At 35.2% G+C, this 25,570-nt stretch overlaps 1 protein-coding gene, 1 long non-coding RNA gene and 1 pseudogene across 3 annotated transcripts; 1 reads left to right on the top strand and 2 right to left on the bottom strand.

Moving 5' to 3' along the window:
• The first annotated feature begins 925 nt into the window (after positions 1-925).
• Positions 926-2,705, top strand: LOC146923023 (Pathogenesis-related thaumatin superfamily protein). Its single transcript, XM_085715778.1, has 3 exons — positions 926-1,551; positions 1,637-1,904; positions 2,207-2,705. The coding sequence occupies exons 1-3, from the start codon at positions 1,059-1,061 to the stop codon at positions 2,385-2,387; spliced, it is 942 nt and encodes a 313-aa protein (XP_085571904.1). The 5' UTR covers positions 926-1,058; the 3' UTR covers positions 2,388-2,705.
• A 385-nt stretch (positions 2,706-3,090) lies between these two features.
• On the bottom strand, positions 3,091-7,315 carry LOC146923024 (ribosome biogenesis protein BRX1 homolog 2-like; annotated as a pseudogene). The gene is made up of 7 exons (XR_015012678.1): positions 7,178-7,315; positions 6,033-6,111; positions 5,758-5,883; positions 5,295-5,396; positions 3,732-3,800; positions 3,543-3,641; positions 3,091-3,457 (listed from the first exon to the last, which is right to left on the bottom strand). The product of XR_015012678.1 is annotated as a ribosome biogenesis protein BRX1 homolog 2-like (transcript).
• Positions 7,316-10,330: 3,015 nt separating this feature from the next.
• LOC146923025 (uncharacterized) lies at positions 10,331-22,356 on the bottom strand. The gene is made up of 2 exons (XR_015012679.1): positions 21,984-22,356; positions 10,331-10,584 (listed from the first exon to the last, which is right to left on the bottom strand). It is a non-coding gene; the product is annotated as an uncharacterized LOC146923025 (long non-coding RNA).
• Positions 22,357-25,570: the final 3,214 nt, after the last annotated feature.

Raw genomic sequence — 25,570 nt, forward strand, 5'->3', positions numbered from 1 at the left:
GATAGGTTAACTAGAGTTAGTATCTTGGTTAGAGTTAGTTAAAAGAGTTAGTTACTCCAACTAATCTTTATAAATAAGAACACTCATTTTACCATTTTCATTATCTTTTATCGATTTATATTCGTTTTAAATAAAACACTCTGAATATTTCTCTCATTAGTGGTCCTATGCTTTTTTTTGCTGATCATTACGATCTTTTTTTTCTATAATTCCATGATTCATAATAATCTCCAACTCACTAAGCAAGAATGTTGTCATTTTTCCAATAACTGCTGATAGAAAATTTCCACTCTCTACAAATTATGGAATTTAAAATAAATAAAAAGTGCCAAGAAGTTTCAATTTTTTTAAGCTTAAAACATTAATACCAAATTCTACCATTTTCCAAACAAAATTCTACCAGCTTTGGTCCAAAAGTTTGTGAGGTGGGGCTAGTTACTAAAGAGGTGATGGTCAAATTTCAAGTTGAAAAGTTATTCTTTACCTCACAATCTCATAATTAATGGGTGTATGTCACTGTTACAAAGTCACTCCTAAAAGGTCAAAGGGAGTGGTTTGAACTTTGAAGTACTACCGAGGGAAATATAATGCATATATGAGGAATCATATGGGTCACTTCTTTTTAGGATTATCCTAACCAACTTGCCAACTTTTTGAAACCTCGAATCCCAATTTCCTGGCATGATTCTCTTGTCATAGGTTTCTATATAGATTTCTTTGATAAAGATTTTCAGATAGATTTCCTTATTTGTACATTTTCATTTCTCTCATGAAATAGAAAAGGCAAAGAATTGCTTCTAAGTTAGGCTATCCACAATAAAAGAAATACTAAACCCATAAAGTTGATTTTGCGGCTAAGAATTTCATCAAAGCAAAGTAACGTTTTGGTTTTTTAATACCAAAGAAACTCATAACTCATCATAACACAAAAATACTCTATATTACAAATATGAGAAACATTATATATGCATTATTTCTACATCACATATTATCAATTCTTTCTATTTCTTTCCCAAAGGACACAACCATAAAATAACAAACAACTATAACCATTGATAATGCCAAGAATTGTACCTTGGAAACTCCAAAGTTTCATTTTTTTTGTTTTTACTTTGTTATCTTTTTCTTTCTCTAGCATATTCACCATAACAAACAATTGCCCTTATACTATATGGCCCGGCACACTTGCCGGTGCAGGCACGCCGGCGCTTCCATCAACCGGATTTCAGCTTGACTCAGGTCAAGCTGCGAAACTAACAAGTGTTCCAGGGTGGTCGGGTCGGATATGGGCAAGGACTGGTTGCACATTTGATGCATCAGGAATTGGTAAATGCCAAACAGGTGATTGTGGTGGAAGACTTGAATGTGATGGGAATGGTGCAGCTCCACCTACTTCCCTTTTCGAGATTACAATTGGACAAGGTGATCAACAAGATTTCTATGATGTTAGCATGGTTGATGGATACAATCTCCCAATGCTTGTTCTACCAAGAGGTGTATATGGTAAAAGTGCATGTAATTCCACAGGTTGTGTGACTGATATTAACAGAGGTATGAGTTCTAAATTAATAAGGCCATTAAGTATACGTTTATAACATGCAAGTAAAATTTTGATTAAAAAATTAACATTTTACAGGTTGTCCTAAAGAACTTCAAGTAGTCGGTGGTGATGGATACCAAGGTAGTGTAGTTGGGTGTAAGAGTGCCTGTGAAGCATTTGGATCAGATCAATACTGTTGCAGTGGACAATATGCTAATCCAACAACATGCCAACCTTCTTTCTATTCCACAATTTTCAAGAAGGCTTGTCCAAGAGCTTATAGCTATGCATTTGATGATGGCACCAGCACTTTCACTTGCAAAGCTTATGAATATGACATTGTGTTCTGTCCTACCAGCAACAAGTAAATTTGCTTTCTCCCTCAAATAGTTTTCCATTTTTTTTCAATTTATCGTCACATGTATGATATGCTTAATACTTGCAAACAAAACATATGTAACACACACTTCTGAGATTAGATATGTCCCTAGGTTGGACAAACATCAATGTCTAATGCATGTACGAAACGTATGATGTGTGTCGAACAACTGAGACAAACTTCAATACATCGTGGACACTCCTGACACAACATATTCATCAACGATAATAATGAACATTTGTGCATACTTATTTTTTGCTAACTCTAAACCAAACATTTTACAACAGGATTAACAAACCAAATGATGCATTTCCTCCACCACCACCACCACTATCAATTGGATTTCCTTATGAGAAGGTTCAGCAAGACAGTTCTTCCTCAAGTATTATCTTGCCCTTTCAAGTGACTATTGTTCTCTTAGTTGCCACAATCTCTATGTTAGTTTCAAAGACATGGCCACTGATATGAAGTAATGCCAGCAAAGAATCACAAATTTTTCTTGTAAAGTTAGAGAGAAATAACATGGTAATGAGAAGCACTGAAAATGAATCATATGAAGAATCCTAAGGAAGCAAATAGATGTAGAAATTACTATTTCAGAACTCCAACAAGATGAGAGCAGATCAAGAACCAATGACTTGCTAAACAGCAGCTAGTCATAAATTCAATTCACCCTTGTAAATACTCCAATAAAAAAAACTTTGGAATAAATTAACAAAATAGCAAGTTATTTGCAGTGTAATCAGGCCTATAAAGAAAGTGAAATTAAAGTGCTTGTGTTAAATGTTATACAGTAATATATAAGATTTAAGTATAACCTTTCAGGGCATAAAGAAAACTATGGCATTTAAAGCATAACGATTAGAGATGCTTTCCATTTTATTACAACTTATGTGAGAAAAGTTTCTGTTATATGACTTTGAAATTATGAGTGGAAATCAAACTCCATCAACGCTCATCCCAAACCCTCTGTGACTGCAATGTTACAATCTCACAGTAGTCGAATCCAACGGAACAACTTAATGTCATCTCTAAACATTTCCATTTTCCAGTGTTACCGTAGACATGGACAACTTGCACCATTGAGCAATGAAACCAACATATAAGAATATTTATACAGCAGAAAAAATAATTGTTATACAACTAAGGGTAGGAAAATCTCCCCCAAGAATTAAAGAAAATAACAGTACAGATTTATAGAAATATAGTTTTTGTTAAAGATCATAGTTTGATGACAAACAAAAGTACACCTTATATATCCAACCGGAACATATAAAGTGATTCATAAAATCAAAGACGCTACAAAAGCACAGGGCTACCAACCAAAAATTAAAATTTCATACTGAAATCATACAAGGTGAAATGTTCATTCTAACTTTCAGTGAAAGGTCATGCATGTATATTTAACACTAATCTTTCCCCATATCTGCAAACTCATCAGGCTCAAGAGGATTAGCCATCTCGTGCATTTTCCTCCTTGTCTTTGCTTTTACTTTCTTTGCAAACGTTCCAGCCTTCTTTTTCTGCAAAGCTCGAATCTACAAAAACCAAGATGATAAAGTTATTTACAGTAGCTCTCTATAGAAATTACTGAGCATAAATGGAAAATATATTGATCATTACCTGATTTGGTGACGCATAGAATGGATTCTCATATAATGTTGGGCCTCCAAAACTGCCACCAAATATTTTAATTGGGTTTAAGCAAAACCGCGGACCAACCTAAACAAGTAGTTTGCACACACATGTTAAGGGAAATTTAGGAATTGATAGATCAAAATCAAAATACAAATCAATGGCAAATTTTCAGACCTCGATCAATGTCATTTTATCAAGGCCTCCTCGAGGTAATGTGTCTGACTCGTTATGAGGAACAGATATCTGCATGGGAATTACAATGTAGAAAGTGAGACAAGCATTGCAAAACGATACCCGCAAGTGTACTTTCAGCAAAGGATACCGCTATATTGTTTAGTTTATTAAGACGCCTCAATGCATTATAAAATAACTAAAATTAAATTCATTATATTAATATGTAGACCATCAAATGCGTGAAGAGTAACTCCAGTATATCCATCAATAATGCATTTGATACTCATATAGTAGAAAGAATATAATCTGATACAGGTAAGGGAAAGAAATGTAATTAATCCTACTTGTTATGATCACAAGTACTTTTTGTAAATTGTGATCATCATATATTGGCTACTGATACTGTATGCATTAATTTAGTAATTAGCATAGTGAATATCTCTTACAAACGTTGTGCAATCAATGTATCTTGACCAAGTCAAATACTGATTTTTAAAAACTTCATGTACCCCTGTATCAGTGTTGCATCATACTATGTATCCGAGCATCTTTGATTGGCAGGTAATGTCATGTTGTTTAAGACATGCATATCTATGTGAGATATATTTTTTCTTTTTCTAATAGGAGTGTAGACAATGTGAATAGACAATAATAGCATTCAGTGGTGTACTCGTTTAATTTAGCTTACAAATAACATTGTCTACTAAGTCTATGTTTGTTTGTGCAGTGCACTGCCACTTGACGGACGTATAGAGAGAAGCTGGTATTTTCAGCTTCTATTTTTCACGGTAAAAAGACTTTGAAATGTGTGAATGGCATCTTAAACGCCAAAGCAAACACATACTAAGAGTACAATACAAATGACCCAATCTGATTGCTTAGTATCCTGCACTAAATGATATATCGCAGGCTTGTAAAGCCACCAAACTAAAATCAGACTCAATTCAATTAACAATAGTTTGATAAGGCTGAGCCATAATTAAACAAATAAACTGAATTCCTAGCAAGAAACACTGCATACATTCCATATTAGAAAAGGATTTAATTTTTATCCATTGCAAGTTTTAGAAGTTTTACACCATCAGTGAACCATATGGAGCCACTTATTGAAATAGAAAATAAGTTACAAGCTTTTTTTCTAATCTTTGAAAACAATAATGAAATGGACACTTTAGTTCAATTGATAGTTTAATAGGTTTTGCATTGACTTCACATCAAATTTAGACTCTTACCACAATAGTCATTATTCTCTAGGTCTTCAAAGTAGTTGTTTGAACTCTTAAAGCATATATCTTTTATCATATGCTTAATTCTGATTGTTCTTTTCAGAAACCCAATTTATTCATCACTGAAGTTCACGAGAGAGAAAGTTTATATTATGTGTCTCAATTTCATTTCAGTCAATAACTTATGGCTAAACCAAACAGTCAACGTCATTAAGTAATTATAATCAGAATGCTTAAACTTTTTAGAAAGCTAACAGTTTTAAACTTTAAACTAATGCAGATTTGAAAAACGATGTGTATGCCAATATTTAGATCTTGTGCAAATGCGAACACAAACCTGATAATTTCTGAACCATATATGGTTGTCAACTATTGAGAAAACAAAAACGTGATCATGGAAAGGCTTTGCTTTTCTATGATCCTTCGGTGTTTCAAATATCTGAATGAAGGAGAGAAAGAGTATGTCAGCAACAATCAAAATTGTGTATACTTCTATTATTTTAATCACCGGTAAAAACACAAACTCACACGCACACAATCCACTGAGCACACTCAAATACATAAATCAGGTACAAGAACACAAATTAGAGAATTATGGACAGGAATAAATGATTGATCCACATCTTACACAAATTAAACTATCCAACAGCCAAAAATACATCAAAAAAGTGCACATAAAACAATTTTCAATTATACTAGCAATTCATCCAACATCACAAAGCAACAAACTAAGATGGTATTATTGAAATTATAAACTTTGATATTGTGTCCAAAATGGTACATAGTAATCAACAAAATACGTGTAACAGCATCTCCTTTAACAGTTTCCAATGTGCATCTTTTTCAAAATTTGTAGAAAATGTCAAAAGAGGGGCGGGAACCATTTAGGTGATTTCCAGTTAGCTTCAATTTCTCCATTGTGTGCACTGGATAGAGGGAGGGAGGGAGGGACATCAATCATAATTCAAAAAGAACACCGAAGAACGAGAATACTGGCATTGGCATAGAATATAATCATAGCAAGGAAATCAGTTTTGATAGTAACCTTAAGATAAGGATCGGATGAGAATATTACCGGCACTAACTAAAAATTTTACAGACGGGCCATTAGGACATTTTGCCATCCATAGATAAAGATCTTTTGCCTTCCTGCACTGAAATTCATAAAAACAAAAGGGGAAGAGAAGACAGTTATCAGATTGTCACAAGGTGACCAGCCTCGGTCGATGTTATTAAGAACTGAAGCGTGAAGTAAAGAGTTTGAGGGACAAATGTTGCCCGAAGTCAAATTAAATTAACTGTTAAACACATGGAGTGCAGGTATGAAATTAGTAAGAGATGAATTAAGTCTAGTTATGCATCTTATTGTGTTGACATATTTTGCAGTCCAATTACTTTCACCAACCTAAAACTGAGGAAGAAGCTTTGGAGTCAAAATCCTTTCAGATCTGGTTTTTGGCCTAAGGTTACCTTTCACATCTAGATTTTGGAGTCAAAATTCTTTCACATTTTCTTATTAAACTTAGTTTAGTAACCCTACTTTTCAAATTTGCCTATAAGAGTCAAATTGCCACAATTCATTGCAAACAAGTTTGTGTTCACATATGGAAATTGGATATAAAGAATACATGCTATATTTATAGCAGCTTCATATCATAACTAAAGTTTGTTACCCACTTAATTTGAAGAAGAAAAAAAATGTACTTCTGCTCTCCAAAATAGATTTTCTACGTTTAAATTGGTTTATAGACATTGCTAGGCTTAATCATGAGATGATGGGATATCACTTAATTAATTTGGACAGATTAGTAATAGGACTCAACGCCTAGTACTACCACAGCGTCCAAGTCAAATTCATAAGATTAGCATGTGGCTCTTTCTTCATTTTTATTCCATATTTCCCAATCATTTACAAAGCAAAGTTAAGGTTAAAACTCTGATTTTAAACTCCTTCATTCTGATATCGAAGGTCAAAAACAGAACACTCATGGCAGCATGTATGCATAAAGTATAAACAAATAGAGAAAGAGATCATATGGGTTTGAAAGTAAACCAACAGTAACACAATACATCTAAAGAACAACACCAACATTTATAACCAGTAAAATAATTCCTTACACCATAAACAGATCAGAACATTTTCTAACTCAACATCGGCATAGCTCATAATCATATTGCATAGTTGGCAATGAAAAACCTTGCAGCTTATAAAAAGAATACCTCAAAAAATAAACAAGAGGAACAGTTTTTGAGCTCAACTAGCTTGTTGAGGGTGGCGCCTTTAGTTTCCTTTCTTACAATGAGGTAGAAGCGTAGTACGCTATAATAAAGCTTTGCAAGTGGCGCCCCACTGCCTGCCTACATCGTAACTGATACCTAAAACTTTCCTCTGTGCTCGGAGGATTGCCTTAGCTTCTATTTCTGCCCCAATTTACTGTGACACTGCCTAGACGCATAGACTAGTAATCTTAAAATATACTTACTTTCTTTGTCTAGGCATAGTTACCAGACCACATCCTAGTAAAATAATCACGGTTTAGTTAATTAGTATTATTATTATTATTATTATTATTATTATTATTATATACTTGTTGCATGACGATATATCCAATTCTATAACTAATTAGACAACATATGTTAGTTTTCAATCAACATCCATTATTATTTATACTACTACTACTACTTAATTTATTATCAAGTATATAATGGATAATCACATTCTTACTAATTATCTCCTTTACTAATCTCTTCACCTTAATCATATATTCCCATATAATCAAACATCAACTTATTTTCTAGATATATTAATAATCATACATCACTAGAGATGAATTACTCAAAAGCATATATGCAATAATTTCATCATACTACATGCATGCTCCATGATTTTCACATTCATAGATTAAAATCCCAAAATCCAAATTCAAACCCTTAATCCCAAAATAATAAGGAATGAGAGAAGGGAACCCACCTTCGTCTTCCTTCAACTTTGACTCCATACAAATTCTGATTTATTCTCCTTCAATTCCCCTTTATCAATTTTAAACCCTAACCCCAAAATTCTTCTTCTTCATGAGTTAAGTTCCTTCTAAGCATTCTAAACCTTCAATTGCATGTGAGTTTTGTAGGATTTTGGTTTGTAATGGTGGATAGATAATGGAAGGAAGAAGAGGAAATTGTAAAAATCTGGTTTTTTTCTCTCTTTGCTTTGTCTATTTATAAGTGTATGCTGAATTTTAAAAAATTTCCTTAAAAAAAAAAACTTTAGTACTCCCTCCGTCCCTTAATAAATGACCTAGTTGAAAATTTGCAATTTTGACCTAACTTACTTTGACCATATTTTTCTACTAATGTACAAAGATAAATAATATCATATAAGATGTCGTTAGATTCGTCTCGATGAGTATTTTCAAAAGATCAAATTTTCATAATTTTTTCTAATATATTATTCAAGATATTTAACCACAAAGTTATGCATTGGTATGCGTAATATGGTCAACTAGGTCATTTATTAAGGGACGGAGGAAGTACTTTTTTCGTCAAAATAACTTTTAAATACATTTCCTTATCAAGCTAATTTCTCCTATAAAATTCGGTGGCACTTAGCATGCACAAATGAAACTTTTTTGGTATGGTGCACAAATGACAAAATTACCATTGATTTAATATTAAACAATTCAATGGCCAAGATTGCACACCTGGTACTTGAATAGTAGGTATTTTCGAATATTCTTCAAAATTGCAGAAATATCCTTTAACGTTAATGTAATTAAAATTATAAATTGCAGAAATGTCCTTTCACATTAATGTAATTAAATTTGTAAATTGCATAAATATACCACGATGAACAACAAGCAGAACCAGATCTAAAATTCCCTCTTCTTGACACCGTCTTCTCCAGTTTGTTTAAAAAAAAATCCATACAAAAATCTTAGGATCTGAGTTAAGTTTTTTGTTTTGCTTTGAAAGGAACTAGATTGAGTTAAGTGTTGACAAAAAACATCCTTATTCCCATCTTTCCCAGATCTTCATCTTGTTTTTTTTCATTCTCCTTGTTATTGTTTATCTTAACAGCTCCTTGTTGATTCCTAGTGTAACAATGTTGAGCAACACGATTTGATTTGATTTGATATTCCTTAATTGCACTTAACTTTGATTAGAAAACATTTTATTTTGGATATTTCTCGTTTCTGGAATTTTTTTATATGTTCAATGATACAAAAAAATTGCTTGAAATCACAAGAAAATGTTATTTGGTTCATAATTATGTGTTCAAATTGAGTTTTTGATGTTAAAATGGCTTGAAGTTGTGAGTTTTTTGTTCCGGGTTACATGGGTTTTTAACAGGGTCGTTATGACCCGTCTGGAGCTTGAAGAAGCAGAATTACATAAAGAAAAAAAAACAAAAAATTCACCTGTATTAGAGAACGAGTCGAACCCCCGACCTCACCAAATTCAAAGAGCAAAACTTACCAAGTGAACCACACGCACTATTGATTATAATAGGCATTTTGGTTTTATTTAACTAGTGGTAACTAGTGTAATGTTGTTTTTATTTTATTTTTTTGACAAAATGTTATTTTTATTTAATAAGTCATTAGGGGTATGGTTGGTTGTGAGAATAGAAAAATACGTTAGATAGAGCAAGAGAAATTTGATTCAAAAATAAAAGAGAGAAATACATTCAGATTTAGAGAGAAATACTTATCATGATTCAAAATACTTATCATTGATTAAATTAGATTAGTGAATGTTTAATCCTTATCATTGATTAAATTAAATTAAATTAAATTTTTTGGTACAAAATTATTGCTTAAATTCACTAATCTAATTATGATTTTTATTTTAATACACAAATTAAGTATCTTGTTCCATAATTATAATGTTTTCCTCAAAAAAAAAAAAGTATCTTGTTCCATGCGAAAGTAAGGAAAAATAACGGTGGCAGATTTCTTTTTATGAGAATAGTTGGAAAAAAATTGTTGCTTGTTATTACGTTTTTTTTTTAACATTGTCTCTATTAATCGAGTTAAGGTCACGAGCACGCTCGTTGTTGTGTTATACACACTCAACATATATATTTTTAATTAATTAAAGAAAACAATTGAATATAACAAACCTTATCATGTTCCCTCAAAAAACGACTCTTAGTTATCACATAGAGCAAAGTCAAAAACGACTCTTATCAGTTATCACATAGAGCAAAATAAAAAACGACTCTTATCAGTTATCACATAAAGCAAAGTCAAAGCCAAAAAAATGGAACTAAGAATATTGCAAGAGCCTTATCATTTTTTATTTTTTTTGAAATAATGAGTCTTATCGGTTATCACATGCACCTTTTTTATCCATAATTTTCTTAAATATAGAAAATCAATTCAATTTAAAATAACATAGAATATTCAAAATTATCATATAATTGCATAATATTCTATTTACATATTTTTATTTAGTACACAGAAAACAAGTAGTTTCTAAACTTAACAACCAACATAAGTTTGGTCAAGACCACAATAAATACAAAGGACACTCGTCATCTTCGCCGTCATCTTCGCCCATCTCGTCATTAGTATTATCACTCTCATCTATACTTTCATGTGAACCAAATGGAATCTCCTTAGCATCACCTAAAACTTGAAAGACACTATCATCATAACAAATGTGAAACCTCCCTCGTTCATTAAAAAGCATAACATCAAGGAAGAGATAACTCCATACAAACCATAAGAGCATCCACAATGGTAGTTCCTTAACAAGGACTCCTTAAATGGACCCCACATGACACATCACTTATTTATAATTTTTTAATAAAAGTACTTATTAAGGATGTTGGAACAAAATGTGTTTAACAATGAACCTCAAAGAGTTTTGATGATAACAAGGTATTAAAAATTGTAAATTGGACTAGCTAATATTTGTTCAAGTGTACAGGACCACAGTTAAAAAGTTACTTCATTAATTGGTTCTGAATGAGCAAATAAAGAGCAAAAGAAAATGAAGCTTAGATGATTCTGAAGGCAATACGCTCCTGAAAGTAAAAGTGCTCCTGAAGTCAAGCTGCTCCTGAAGAAATAGTGCTCCTGAAGAAATAGTGCTCCTGAAGAATAGTGCTCCTGAAGACAAGAGGTCCAGAAGCCACATTATCAGAAGCTGTATCATCAGAAGCTGCATCATCAGAAGCTGAAGAAGCTGCACCATCAGAAGTTGTATCATCAGAAGCCACATTATCAGAAGCTGTCTATTGGATTCGAAAACACAACAGAAAATTAGTGGAACATTGCAACGGTCATTTCAAAGGTGTTTGAAGGCATGTGCTTGCAATTTGGACGAAAGCGTTGACATTGTACTTTGTACGAATTGTACAACCACGTTCTCCACTACTCTGTTTTGTGTCCACGCTACAAGACAAGAAAACAGCTCCAGAATACGGTTTCGCCTGCATATATGTTCCTTTGGATAAGGAATGGATTTCAAATTGGTTCTTCATAGGACAACAACCAAATCAGGCAAAAGATCATTGGTGAAAGATCAAGCTTCAACAAAGACTCTTTGGTGTGCTGGCAATTTCACAACGTCTCTTTCACACCTCTATATAAAGGAGTGAAGACCTAGAGATTTGGTAATGCTGAACGACAGACTCTCAATATTTTTACAAGTGCCAAACCTCTGCTGAAATTGTTCTGCATTCACTTAGAATTTCTGTGTCTCAAAGTCATTTCTTATAAATTCTTAAGTCCATTGAGTCTGTATCTGATTTGTATTGTGAGCACCTCTGATTGTATATCAAGTGTTCAACCTTAAACAATTTTCTATGTAATTTTGTTTAGTTAGGAAGTCTCTTGCAGTTGTGCTTGAGCAGGAAGTCTCTTGATTGTGTTCTTGAGCAAAGGAAGTCTCTAGCTTGTGTGCTTGAGCAAAGGAAGTCTCTTGCTTGTGTGCTTGAGCAATTGTAATCAGATATTACTCTTAGTGAAATCTCCTTGGAAGTGCAAGGGGGACTGGACTACTTCCGGATTGTGAAAGGAACCAGTATAATTGCTTTGTGTCGTTCTTCTTCTCTCTCTCTGTTTTATTCCGCTGCATTTAGATTCTGATTATCACTTCAGAAGCTGTCTCACTTAGCTTCTGATCAGTGTGTTCAGTTTTTAGGAGAATTGAAGAATTTTTCAAAACACAATTCAACCCCCCCTTCTTGTGTTTTTCTCACCTTCAATTGGTATCTAGAGCCTTGGTCTGTTGTGAAACACTTAACCGTGCAACAGTCAAAGATCTGAGAAAAACATGTCTACTCCTCCTCCTACTGGTTCTGGTGATACTAGCTATAAAAATGTCTCACATGATTATAGTGATAGTAAGAAATCCAGTGTTGGGAAGATTCCAAAATTCAATGGAGATGCTGAAGAATTCTCTTGGTGGAAGACCAACTTTTACAGTTACATCATGAGCCTAGATGAAGAATTATGGGATATTCTGGAAGATGGTGTTGGTGATTTAGTCCTTGATGAAGAAGGAGCTGCTGTGGATAGAAAGAAACATACTCCAGAACTGAGGAAACTCTACAAGAAGCATCATATTATCAGAGGAGCCCTTGTCACTACCATACCCAAAGCAGAGTACATGAAGATGAGTGACAAATCCACTGCTAAAGCTATGTTTGCTTCTCTCTGTTCAAACTATGAAGGGAGCAAGAAGGTCAAAGAAGCAAAGGCTCTCCTGCTTGTACATCAGTATGAGTTATTCAAGATGAAGGATGATGAAACTATTGAGGAGATGTACTCAAGGTTTCAAACCTTAGTTTCTGGGCTACAGATTCTAAAGAAGAGCTATGTTGCTTCTGATCATGTAAGCAAGATACTCAAAAGCTTACCTGCCAGATGGAGACCAAAGGTGACTGCCATTGAGGAAGCTAAAGATTTAAACACTTTAAGTGTCGAAGATCTTGTTAGTTCTCTCAAAGTTCATGAGTTAAGTCTTAATGAACATGAGTCTACTAAGAAGAGTAAATCAATAGCTCTTCCATCCAAAGGCAAGTCATCAAAAGCTCTCAAAGTGGTTGAATCTGAAGAGGAAGAACAGTCAAGTTCAGATTCTGAACCAGATGCTGCTGAAATGGCCATGCTCTCAAACAGACTTCAGTATCTGGCCAAGAAGAACAGAAAGTTTCTCGCCAGAAGGGGTAACTCCAGAAGCTCAAGGAAAGAAGATCAGAAAGGATGCTTCAACTGTAAGAAGCCTGGACACTTCATTGCTGAATGCCCTGATCTTCAAAGAGAAAAAGTCAAAGGACAAGTCAAAGAGGTCTACATTCAAACCAAGCAAATTCAAGAAGCAGATTAAGCAGAGTTTAATGGCAACCTGGGATGATTTGGGAAGTGAATCTGGATCTGATAAAGAGGAAGCTGATGAAGATGCAAAGGTAGCTGTTGGGTTGGTAGCAACAGCAACTTCAGAAGCTGGATCAGATTCAGACTCAGAAGATGAAAACGAGGTATATTCCAAAATTCCCAGAGATGAACTTGTTGAGTCACTTAAAGAACTTCTTACACATTTTGAAGTAAGAACCAATGAGTTAAATGATTTAAAAGAAAAATATGCTGATTTGGTACAACAGCAAAAATCAAAACTATTGTGGTGTGTCTATAATAATATTAAACACAACATTAGGGGTCAATGTCAAAAACTCAATAAAACCTGGAAAACTGGCTATTGTATGTATTTTGATTTATTTTGCAATTTGTGCACCATACACAAAAAGTTTCATTTGTGCATGCTAAGTGTCGTTTTTTATTTTGCTCTATGTGATAACTGATAAGAGTCGTTTTTGACTTTGCTCTATGTGATAACTAAGAGTCGTTTTTTGAGGGAACATGATAAGGTTTGTTATATTCAATTGTTTTCTTTAATTAATTAAAAATATATATGTTGAGTGTGTATAACACAACAACGAGCGTGCTCGTGACCTTAACTCGATTAATAGAGACAATGTTAAAAAAAAACGTAATAACAAGCAACAATTTTTTTCCAACTATTCTCATAAAAAGAAATCTGCCACCGTTATTTTTCCTTACTTTCGCATGGAACAAGATACTTTTTTTTTTTTTGAGGAAAACATTATAATTATGGAACAAGATACTTAATTTGTGTATTAAAATAAAAATCATAATTAGATTAGTGAATTTAAGCAATAATTTTGTACCAAAAAATTTAATTTAATTTAATTTAATCAATGATAAGGATTTTTTTTTTTTTTGAAAAGATGCAAAAGCATCAACTCTATTCAAAAAGAGGAAAAAGAAGTACAAAAGAGAAAAGGGGGGCCAAACCAAACCTTTTCAAAAGGTTACATATCTAAAATTGGGTAAACCCAACCTATTCCTAATGTACTCCTCACTGACTATGTCAGGAATGGAATCAAACCAAAACAATTCCAAAGATGTCAGAGAGAGACCAAAATTAGCTAGTTTATCTGCACACGTGTTCCCTTCTCTATATATATGAGAAGCACAGAACCTCATATTGTAAGTAAGTTTTAAACAATTTTCCCACCTATTTCTTAAACCCCAGGGAACAACAGAGACTGAATTGAAAGCCATAATCACTAGTTGAGAGTCTGATTCTAACCATACATTTGAGAAACCCATTAAAGAAGCAATTTCTATCGCATTCATAGCTGCAGACAGTTCAGCATGAAAAGCATCCGCTGTGCCAAGAAACTGAGAAAAACCGCCCAGACAAGTACCCTCTGAGTCCCTGAAAATCCCACCCGCAGCTGCTCTTGACGGGTTTTTGATGGATGCGCCATCCGTATTAACTTTAACCCAAGAGATTAAAGGAGGGACCCAAATAACTTCTTTGATTAAAGGAGTCCTAGGAGGCTTGATGTTGACCTTGCAAGCTTTCAAAATTGAGAACTCCAACATATTAGCAGCAGAGGTCTTTGATGTTAAATTACCTGAAAGAGAGACTTTAGAAATAATCATATTGATAGCTGTTTTCCAGTCTAATGTTTTGTCCTGAAATCTGATGTTATTTCTTCTGAACCAGACAATATTCAACAAGTTGATGATACAAGCTAAAATTACTATTCTGCATTGGGGAGACCAATTAGGATGGAGAAGAGACCACATATCTTCAGCAGAGCTAAAGTGAAGGGGAATATTGAGAAGAGAAGTTAACCAAGACCACATTTCACTAGCAAAGGGGCATTCAAAAAAAAAGATGAAAAGAAGTTTCTGAAGCAGCTTGACAGGAAGAACACATTGAAGGTAAGTTGCAACCTCTAAGCATTAGATTATCATCTGTGGGGAGCTTTTTATGCATGAGTCTCCAAGTTATTAAGGACCTGGAAGGGGGGATGTCTGCACACCAGATTTGCTTCGCCCAGGAAATATTTTGGGCAGCGCCATATTAGAACATGAAAGCTTCCTTGAGAGATAGGACCCCTGAAGCACAGTGCTTCCAGACCAATCTGTCCTCCTTTGGCTCACTGGGAAGGGTGACCTGCAAGACAAGATGACGCAGAGAAGGAAAGGAAGATAACAGGGACTGTGGTAGAGACCAACTGGAATTGTGCAGAAAATCTGAAACTTTGTCCTTTAAAGTACCATGAACATTTTCGGGCAAGTTGAGAATGGAGGCAAGAGGTTTATCCAGCCAAGAATCCAGCCAAAAATTAATATTTTCCCCATCACCAATGATCCAATTACAATTATCATTTATGATATTGAACTCAGATTTTACACTACTCCATATTGAAGAGAAAATATGATGAGAGATGATGTTTTTACCTCTGCAGACCTTGCTCCTTAAAGAATGGCCCAGTCCTCCTTTGAATTTATGAGATCCCAACACAACTTCAAGTTGGCAGCTTCATTAACCATAGTTAAAGATCTCAGACCCAGCTCTCCTTCTGAATACGGCTTACAGACTTTCTTCCAAGAAACAGTAACCAGCTTCCTCTTTGAGACATCTCCACTCCATATAAAATTCCTTATCCAAGCTTCCACATCTTTAATCAATGAAGTGGGCCAAGAATACACAGAAATAGAGTGTATAATCATACCTTGGATAACGGATTTGACTAAAGTGACTCTTCCTGCAATAGATAGGAGAGAAGCTTTCCAAGCACTTAACTTAGACTTAATCTTATCCGCAATAGGCTGAAGGTGAAATTTCTTTGGCTTACCCTTGAAGATTGGAACTCTGAGATAAGAAAAAGGAAGAGTGCCTCTATTAAAACCAATTAAATTAATAATCTGCTCCAGCCTTTCATTTGAGATAGAACCATGAAAAATAGTGGACTTAGAGGGATTAATAAATTGGCCTGAGGCCATTGCATAAGAAGTAAAAAGATTCATTAAAGCATGAACAGAAGAGAGTTTTCCTTTACAAAAAATCATAATATCATCCGCATATAAGGAATGAGAGGGAACTGGAGTACTTCTTGTGCCTTTGATGAGGTTGATCTTGCCAAGTTCAACCAGTTTAGTGATATTCCTGCTTAAAACATCCTCTGCCAAACAAAAAAGGAGAGGAGACAGGGGGTCTCCTTGTCTAACCCCTCTCTTGTTTGAAAAAACCATTCAGCTTCCCATTGACGTTGATAGATAAAGAGGCAGAGTTTAGGATGGTTTTAATCCATGAGCAAAACCTGTCACTGAAACCAAATTTACTTAGAACGATGAGCAGAAACTTCCATTCTAAAGTGTCAAAGGCTTTAGATATATCAACTTTGAAAGCCAAATTCCCTGCAAAAGATTTGTTATGAAGTTGATTGATGGCTTCAGAAGTCACACAGATACAGTCTCTTATGTTCCTGCCTTGAATGAAGCCCCTTTGCTGAGGGGAGATGATGTTCTTCATGATAGGAGCTAACATGTCAGCAATAATCTTGGAAACAATCTTGAACTTGAAGTTTGCAAGAGCAATTGGTCTGTATTGATTGACAGTTACAGCATCTGGAACTTTAGGTATAAGCACAATAGTATTAGAATTAAAGTTAGGAAGCAACCAGTCTTTTGAAAAAAATTCCAAAACAACATTAATAACATCAAACTTGACAATCTCCCAATAAGTTTGATAGAAAGTTGCCCCAAATCCATCAGGACCAGGGGCACTATCTTTCTTCAAAGAGCACACCGCATGAAAAATTTCTTGAGGAGTTGGAAGCAAAGTTAGCATGTGATTTGAGTCCTCTGTTATCATATTAGTTATAACTCCATCTAACAATTCAGCAACCTGCAAATCCTGCACAGAAGAGTTAGAAGAAAAAATATTTTGGAAGTGATTTGTTATGTGAGATGAAATTTGGTCTGAATCAGTAATCAAGTTCTCCCCGTCTTTAATGGAATCAATGAGTTTGGATGTGTGCTTGATCTTGGCTAATCTATGAAAATATTTGGTGTTTCTGTCTCCTTGGGCATGCCAAGCAGTGTTTGATTTTTCTCTCCAAAATTCTTCCTCAATTTCTAAAGCATGTTCCAAAGAAATTTGAGCCATTTTTTGATGTTCAAGGAGGGTATCAGTGGCACCATTGGAGTCTATATCATCTTGAATGTATATCAACTTTTGCTCGGCTTCTTTGACTCTTAAGTTGACATTCCCAAAGACAGTTTTATTCCAAACCTTAAGTTTTTGCTTAAGGCGTTTCAGCTTTTGATTCAGAATAAACATGGGGCATCCCAGCACACTTTCATTCCAGCTTTGCTGAATCAAATCCCTGCAATCAGCATGCAAACTCCACATATTCATGAATTTAAACTGTGTAGCAAAAGAGTTTGGAGATGTTTCAAAATCCATCAATAAAGGAAAATGATCTGATTTCAGCTTTGAAAGGGTGGATACATTCAAAGAGGAGCACATATCCAGCCAAGATTGGTTGCATATTGCTCTGTCTAATCTTCTTTCAGTGAGCCTTCTCCCCTCTCTACCGTTTGTCCAAGTAAATTGCACTCCTCTGGTTGGTAGATGGAAGAAACAGTTCTGGTTGGACCAGTCAGAAAAATCATTCATAGGGCTTCTAGCTGGAGGTGATGCACCCATGTGCTCATGAGACCCTAATATAGTATTAAAGTCACCAATTGCGCACCAGGGCAGATTGTGTTGGGTTTGGACGTTTTCTAGAATTTGCCAGAGCTGTCTTCTGTGTATGTAGTTGTTAGAGGCATATATAGCTGAAATACAAAAGGTTAAGTTGTTATCTGTTAGGGAGAAGGTAATTTGTTGGTCATTGTTGGACAGGATGACAGGGTTTAAGTGGTTAAGACACAAGCACCAAAGGTTAGGGTCGAGATTGTTCCTAATGTTTAGGGCAAAAAGTTTAAAGTGAAATCTGTGAAACCAGTTCCTAGGAAAGTGTTCAAACAAAAGCCAAGGTTCAGATATAATTACAATATGAGGTTTATGGACAGTAATTAAATTTTGGAGGGCTAACCTTGATGGGGACTTAGCTAAACCCCTAATATTCCAATAAAGGCACTTCATTTAAATGGTTTGGGTTGAACCTTAGATCTTGTAAGGTGTGAGCTGCCTGCTTTAGATGATTTAGCTTTCTGAGTTCTCTTTTTTCTGGTAGTTACCAACTTGAATCCAGAGGCCTCAATATTGTTCAAATCTTCCTGATGAATCTGCACATCAATATCTTCATCATTGGCTAAATGTGCTACTAGATCCGCTTCTTGTCTCCTGATTAACTCTACATCTGTCTCTGCTAGATTCTCCCAGGATTTATTTAGGAAATGCATGTTCTGCTGATTGCTTGTGGGTGAGAATTGCTCATGACTAGACTGATCATCCGTTTCTTCATTGTTCAGTTGAGTAGCGTCTACAAATTCAAATGCTTGCGAACTTTCATCACTAATGTCATCCTCTGTTTGCTGACCCTCTTGTTGCACTGAGTCCACAACATTGGGCTGACTGCTGCTGACAACTTCTGCAGGATGAGGCCGCTCTTGTGGTACATCTTCCCTTGCTACATTATTGATTTCAGCCTGCTGAGATGGTTGTTTGTCCTGAGAATCTTTATCTAAATCAACAACCGGAACTTCCTTAGGAATCCACACATTGTCCTGTTTTTCCAAAGGCGCCTTTCCTTTATTTTTGTCATTTTTTGCTACTGTTACTCCATTATGTTCCGTCTGTTCGTTAGTAACCAGATGCTGCTTGTTAGCTTTCCTGCAGACATTAACATTGTGACCCACCGCTTGACAATAGCCACAGAAATCTGGAAGATTTTCATATTCCAATTCCACAAAGAAAGCATAACTTGTCCTTTCAACAAGAACTTCATACCTCAATTCTTTACTCAAATCAATGTCAATCAAAACCCTAGCAAAATGACCAAAGGTCCTTTCAATAGCAGGCTTACTTGTTACTGAGTCCACACAAATTGGAGTGCCAACATTGCTTGCGATGGCAAAAATGATCCGCTTTCTTCAGTATTCCTGAGACAGACCATGAATCTTCAACCAAACTTGGGCATAAGTATTAGTTTGCAGTTTCGATTAAAAATCTTTGGTCCATGGGAAAAGCTTCAGTAACCCTGGATTTAGAATCCATGATCCAACTGATCTCACCCTGCGTGCATCTTCAATAGACGAAAACACAAACTCATAAAATCCATTCCTTATGGAGGTAACACCCCAAGGAGCTAGGTTTTTCCAAACAGGCTTTAGCTTTTCTTTCAGAGCAACAACAGTTAAGGGTGAAGAACCCTTTGGCCATATGATACGAGCGTGCAAGTTATTCTTGCAATCATTCAGGCCCATGTCGTATTCCTCATCAGGAATCGAAATAGAGAACTTATTACCTTTGATTGTAGGTTTAGGGAGTTGACTGGAAGGGGTGTCACAAACATTGGTGAGGGCTTGCGCAAAGGACATTTGGGCTTTGGGTAGTTTGTTTGAAGGTTTATTTGGTACAATCTTTTCAGATCCAGAATCATCAAGACATTTCCAGGGGATTTGAAATGGTTGGGAAGGAGAGGTGGAATGTTTAGGCATGGTGGGGGAGGGAATCGAAGTCATTAAATAAGAAGGTGAACAGTGATTAGGTCGCCAGAACAATGATAAGGATTAAACATTCACTAATCTAATTTAATCAATGATAAGTATTTTGAATCATGATAAGTATTTCTCTCTAAATCTGAATGTATTTCTCTCTTTTATTTTTGAATCAAATTTCTCTTGCTCTATCTAACGTATTTTTCTATTCTCACAACCAACCATACCCCTAATGACTTATTAAATAAAAATAACATTTTGTCAAAAAAATAAAATAAAAACAACATTACACTAGTTACCACTAGTTAAATAAAACCAAAATGCCTATTATAATCAATAGTGCGTGTGGTTCATTTGGTAAGTTTTGCTCTTTGAATTTGGTGAGGTCGGGGGTTCGACTCGTTCTCTAATACAGGTGAATTTTTTGTTTTTTTTTCTTTATGTAATTCTGCTTCTTCAAGCTCCAGACGGGTCATAACGACCCTATTAAAAACCCATGTAACTCGGAACAAAAAACTCACAACTTCAAGCCATTTTAACATCAAAAACTCAATTTGAACACATAATTATGAACCAAATAACATTTTCTTGTGATTTCAAGCAATTTTTTTGTATCATTGAACATATAAAAAAATTCCAGAAACGAGAAATATCCAAAATAAAATGTTTTCTAATCAAAGTTAAGTGCAATTAAGGAATATCAAATCAAATCAAATCGTGTTGCTCAACATTGTTACACTAGGAATCAACAAGGAGCTGTTAAGATAAACAATAACAAGGAGAATGAAAAAAAAAAACAAGATGAAGATCTGGGAAAGATGGGAATAAGGATGTTTTTTGTCAACACTTAACTCAATCTAGTTCCTTTCAAAGCAAAACAAAAAACTTAACTCAGATCCTAAGATTTTTGTATGGATTTTTTTGTTAAACAAACTGGAGAAGACGGTGTCAAGAAGAGGGAATTTTAGATCTGGTTCTGCTTGTTGTTCATCGTGGTATATTTATGCAATTTACAAATTTAATTACATTAATGTGAAAGGACATTTCTGCAATTTATAATTTTAATTACATTAACGTTAAAGGATATTTCTGCAATTTTGAAGAATATTCAAAAATACCTACTATTCAAGTACCAGGTGTGCAATCTTGGCCATTGAATTGTTTAATATTAAATCAATGGTAATTTTGTCATTTGTGCACCATACCAAAAAAGTTTCATTTGTGCATGCTAAATGCCACCTTGAACTATTATGGTAGAGAGGGAGGCCACAAATATATCAAACATTCATGTCTCAAAATTGCTCTCAGTACCGTAAATGTGCCTATAAGCAATGTCACCATCCTCAATATTTATAAGTTACCATCATTACACGATGAACAATTGAAAACAATACTCACAGTAATGCTTGAACAAAGGCAGAAAGTACAACATGTGTATTGATAGAGATTTTAAAATTAAGATAGAGTACATCCTGCAAATAGCTAATGAACACTTACATTCGCGCAAAACCTAAACAAAGAGTTTTTTTTTTTTTGACCAAAACATTAACAATGAGTTAAAAAAGAAGATCATTTAACAAAATAATTTTCCTGAAAGGAGCAGCAGAACATGAATTAGAATGAAATGCTTCAAGTGAATCAAATATGCATACATTAATTATGAATTAATTTAGAAAACGCCATTTAAAATATGCAATTTAGAAAACGTCATTCATCCATATATTATGGTTTTCTTTAACAAAAGTCTCCACACATCAGAAATCAGAAATGTGATTCAAGAAACAACAAATTAGCTTCTTTCTAATGTTACACCTCACTGGGCAATATTCAACCACAAACGTATTAGACAGGTACAGACTAAAAATATGAATATGGATTTCAATATTAATTAGTATGCACAAACATATAATACAATACCATAAGATTCAACTTTCAAACTTATTCCCTTAAAAAAAAACTTTCTAACTTATTCATTTTTACTCTGCCTTTAGATATTGTGCTAACCCAGCACAGTAAAATTAAGTCACCTGTCAAAGGAACACATCAGCTCCCATAGTGTAATGTTATAAGAGAAGAAGAGGGAGGGTGGAGACGATGCGGTTTGAGAGATGGTGAGAGGTTGTCTTCAGTCTAAGCTTTCAGATCTGGAAACAGTAGGAAGTGTTTGGGGTGCTAGTGGTGATGCGGTTTGAGATTGGGAAGAGAAGTGGATAAGGCTTGAATTTGAGTCATGTCAACCAGTGGTGAATGGGTTTGGTTTGAATTATGTGTAATAGTAAATTTCAAGGAAAAAAAGGGGAAATAAAATCAGGGGATCTGAGAGAGGGAAATGAAAAATGAAAATTGAAAAGTTAGCGCCCAAACACTCCTACCTTTCTCACGTATAAATAAAGAGGGAGATGAAATGTTGGAACACTAGTTAAAGTCTAGTGAGAAAATTGGAAAGAAAGAAAAACACTATGAGAAACTAGTGTGTGGGTATGTGACTTAAAAATGTCCCACATTGGAGAGTCACCCCAACTAGTAAGTGTTTATATAAGGGTGGGGTGACCTCCAAGAGTGTGCTCTTGGGGTACCCATTTTTGTGAACGGGTGAACGCTTACAAAATATATATATCACGCGCGACGACGACGACGCCGCCGTCCGTCCGGCCGGGCTTGGGTCGTGGGTCGGAAAATTGATATATTTTTTGTCACTTGGAAATGTTAAATTAATTAATTAATTTTTCATTATACGAAAGCGTTACACGTAACAAATTGATGTGTTACATTCCGACCCGATCCAAGAAACTTCCGGATATTTCCAATTAAGAAAACGCGTTTGCTTTGCTTAAGGATTAAGCAAACTTAATCCCCAAGTCACGCGTAAAACACGTTTGCTTAAGGATTAAGCAAACTTAATCCCCAAGTAATTCTCACGAACTCTGCCTATAAAAGGAGAGCTCGCCCCACTCATTCTTCACACCAAAATTTCACAGTTGATGCTTTCTGTGCGGTTTTCTCTCTTCTCCCTTTCAATTTTAACAAATCGTTCTTCTGCTTCTACTCCTTTCTGTCCCGTCGGTTTTGAATAGAGCGGTTACGTACCGTATCGAGTGGCTTCGATCGAACGATTGAACCATACAGTTTCGAATAGAGCGGTCACGTACCGTATCGAGTGGCTTCGATCCAACGATTGAACCATATTTTGAGGTGTAATTCTCGAGCGACTATATACTGTGCAGTATATACTCGTAACAGTGATCTGGGCTGTTTTATCCTGGAGACGGCGTGGTTGTTAGTCTACCTTGCACAAACTAGGGTAGTGCCGCGAAACGTCTTAAAGAAAGCGACCTGGTCGTGACTCACCCAGTAATTTCGTTCGGTATATTTTTAAATCGAAAATCAACAATTTTAAGACGTTTCTGAAACCATGAATACCAACAACGAAATTACTGTATCTGGAACAGCTGTCGATTTCAACAAACCGTTTAAGTTTCACGGTAGTAACTTCAAGCGTTGGCAAACAAAGATGATGTTTTTTCTAAATACTAAAAAGGTTGCCCACGTCTTGAAGAATAACGTGCCTGTGATACCATCGATGTCGGTTCCTATGGAAACGACTAGTAACGGTAAGACAGCAGTGGCTACAGATGCTTCTGTATCTGCGACAAATGCTGAGTTGGAAAGGCTTACTGCCGAACATGCTGAAAAGGTGAAACAGACTGAAAAGGATATACTCCTCTGGCAAGATGATGATTGCATGTGCAAGAATTATATTTTGAACTGTCTTGCGGATCATCTATATGATCTGCATCTTATTCATAAGACAGCTAAGGATGTTTGGGATTCTCTTCAGAATAAGTATAACACTGAAGAGGCTGGCTCAAAGAAATTTGCTGTGAGCCGGTACCTAAACTATAAGATGAACAACGAGAAATCTGTCGAAAAACAATCTCAGGAGCTTCAGAATATAGCTCATGAGATTTTTGTTGAAGGGATTCAATTACCTGAGCAGTTTCAGATTGCTGTGATAATTGATAAACTGCCCCCTGCTTGGAAGGACTTCAAGAATGCCCTTAGGCATAAGACTAAGGAATTGTCGCTTGAAAGTCTGATTACTCGACTTCGTATTGAAGAAAAGGCAAGAAAACAAAAATTGAATGAAGAAGTGTTTGCTGTCTCGAACAACAACACTAAAAAGAAATCTGTGGGTGCTGTTCTGAAGCCTAATGGCAAACAATTTAAGAATCAGAACCGCCCTGCAAATAAGAATTCCAATCGGAATAAGAATGGGAACCCACCAAAGGTCCCAAGAGCTCAACCATCAAAGAATGACCCTGCTCAACCGGTTAATTGCTACAATTGCGGACAACCAGGTCATATGGCACGAAAGTGTAGAAACCCATCCACTAGACCGACTCAAGCTCAGACTCACTTTACAACAAATGAGGAGCAGCCGTATACTGCAATGACAACTGAAGTCAACATGGAGGGTGGATCTGATGATTGGTGGATCAACATGGTGTGTGATTCTGATGGTTGGTTCTTATTTGGAATGCACGACTCTGTCACGTTAATAAACGAATCATTTCTAATATGAGGAATATCGGTTTAATTCCTAAGTTATCTTTGAATGAATGTCAGTTTTTTCTTTGAATGAATTTGAAAGATGTCAGTTTCGTAGTCAAGCAAAAATAACAAAAGGATCTCATAAATCTGTAATAAGAGAAACCGAACCATTTGAATTAGTACATTATGATATATGTGAACTTGATGGTAATCTGACTAAAAATGGGCAAAGATACTTTATAACTTTTATTTATGATTGCTCTGATTACACTTATATGTATTTAATGGAAAAAAACAAAAGTGAAGCGCTTGATATGTTTAAAATATTTGTTAAATAAATTGAAAAAATCAATTCAATAAAAGAATTAAGCGCTATCGTAGTGACAGAGGCACCAAATATTTATCACACACATCCAATGAGTATTATAAAGAGCACGGAATCATTCATGAAACAACTGCACCTTACTCTCCTGAGATGAACGGTAAAGCGGAAAAGAAAAAAATAGAACCTTTACCGAATTAGTAGTTGCTATCATGCTTAATTCTGGTGCAGCGCCTCATTGGTGGGAAGAAATTTTACTGACTGTTAGCTGCGTGCTAAATAGAGTACCTAAAACTAAGAACAAAATTTCTCCTTATGAAATTTTGAAGAAAAGACAACCAAATTTGTCTTACATTCGAACATGGGGCTGTCTAGCCTATGTAAGGATTCCTAATCCCAAGAGAGTAAAACTAGCCAGTAGAGCCTATGAATGTGTATTCATTGGGTATGCCTTAAACAGTAAAGCATATAGGTTTTATGACCTAAAGGCTAAAGTGATCATAGAATCAAATGACGCCGATTTCTATGAAACAAAATTTCCCTTTCTATCAAGAGATAGTGGGGGCAATAGTGGGGGCATAAATATGAACTCCACACCTGATATCAATCCAGTGATTAGGGATAGTGATAAGAGCATCATAACTGATGTAACAGAACTTCGAAGAAGTAAGAGAGCAAGAACTGCTAAAGAGTATGGACCTAAATATGTGGTCAATACATTAGAAGAGGATCCATCAAATC

This window comes from Medicago sativa, chromosome 5, assembly GCF_051527215.1.
Source record: "Medicago sativa cultivar Bolivia chromosome 5, Bolivia_mono, whole genome shotgun sequence".
In the NCBI taxonomy this organism is placed as follows: Eukaryota; Viridiplantae; Streptophyta; class Magnoliopsida; order Fabales; family Fabaceae; genus Medicago; species Medicago sativa.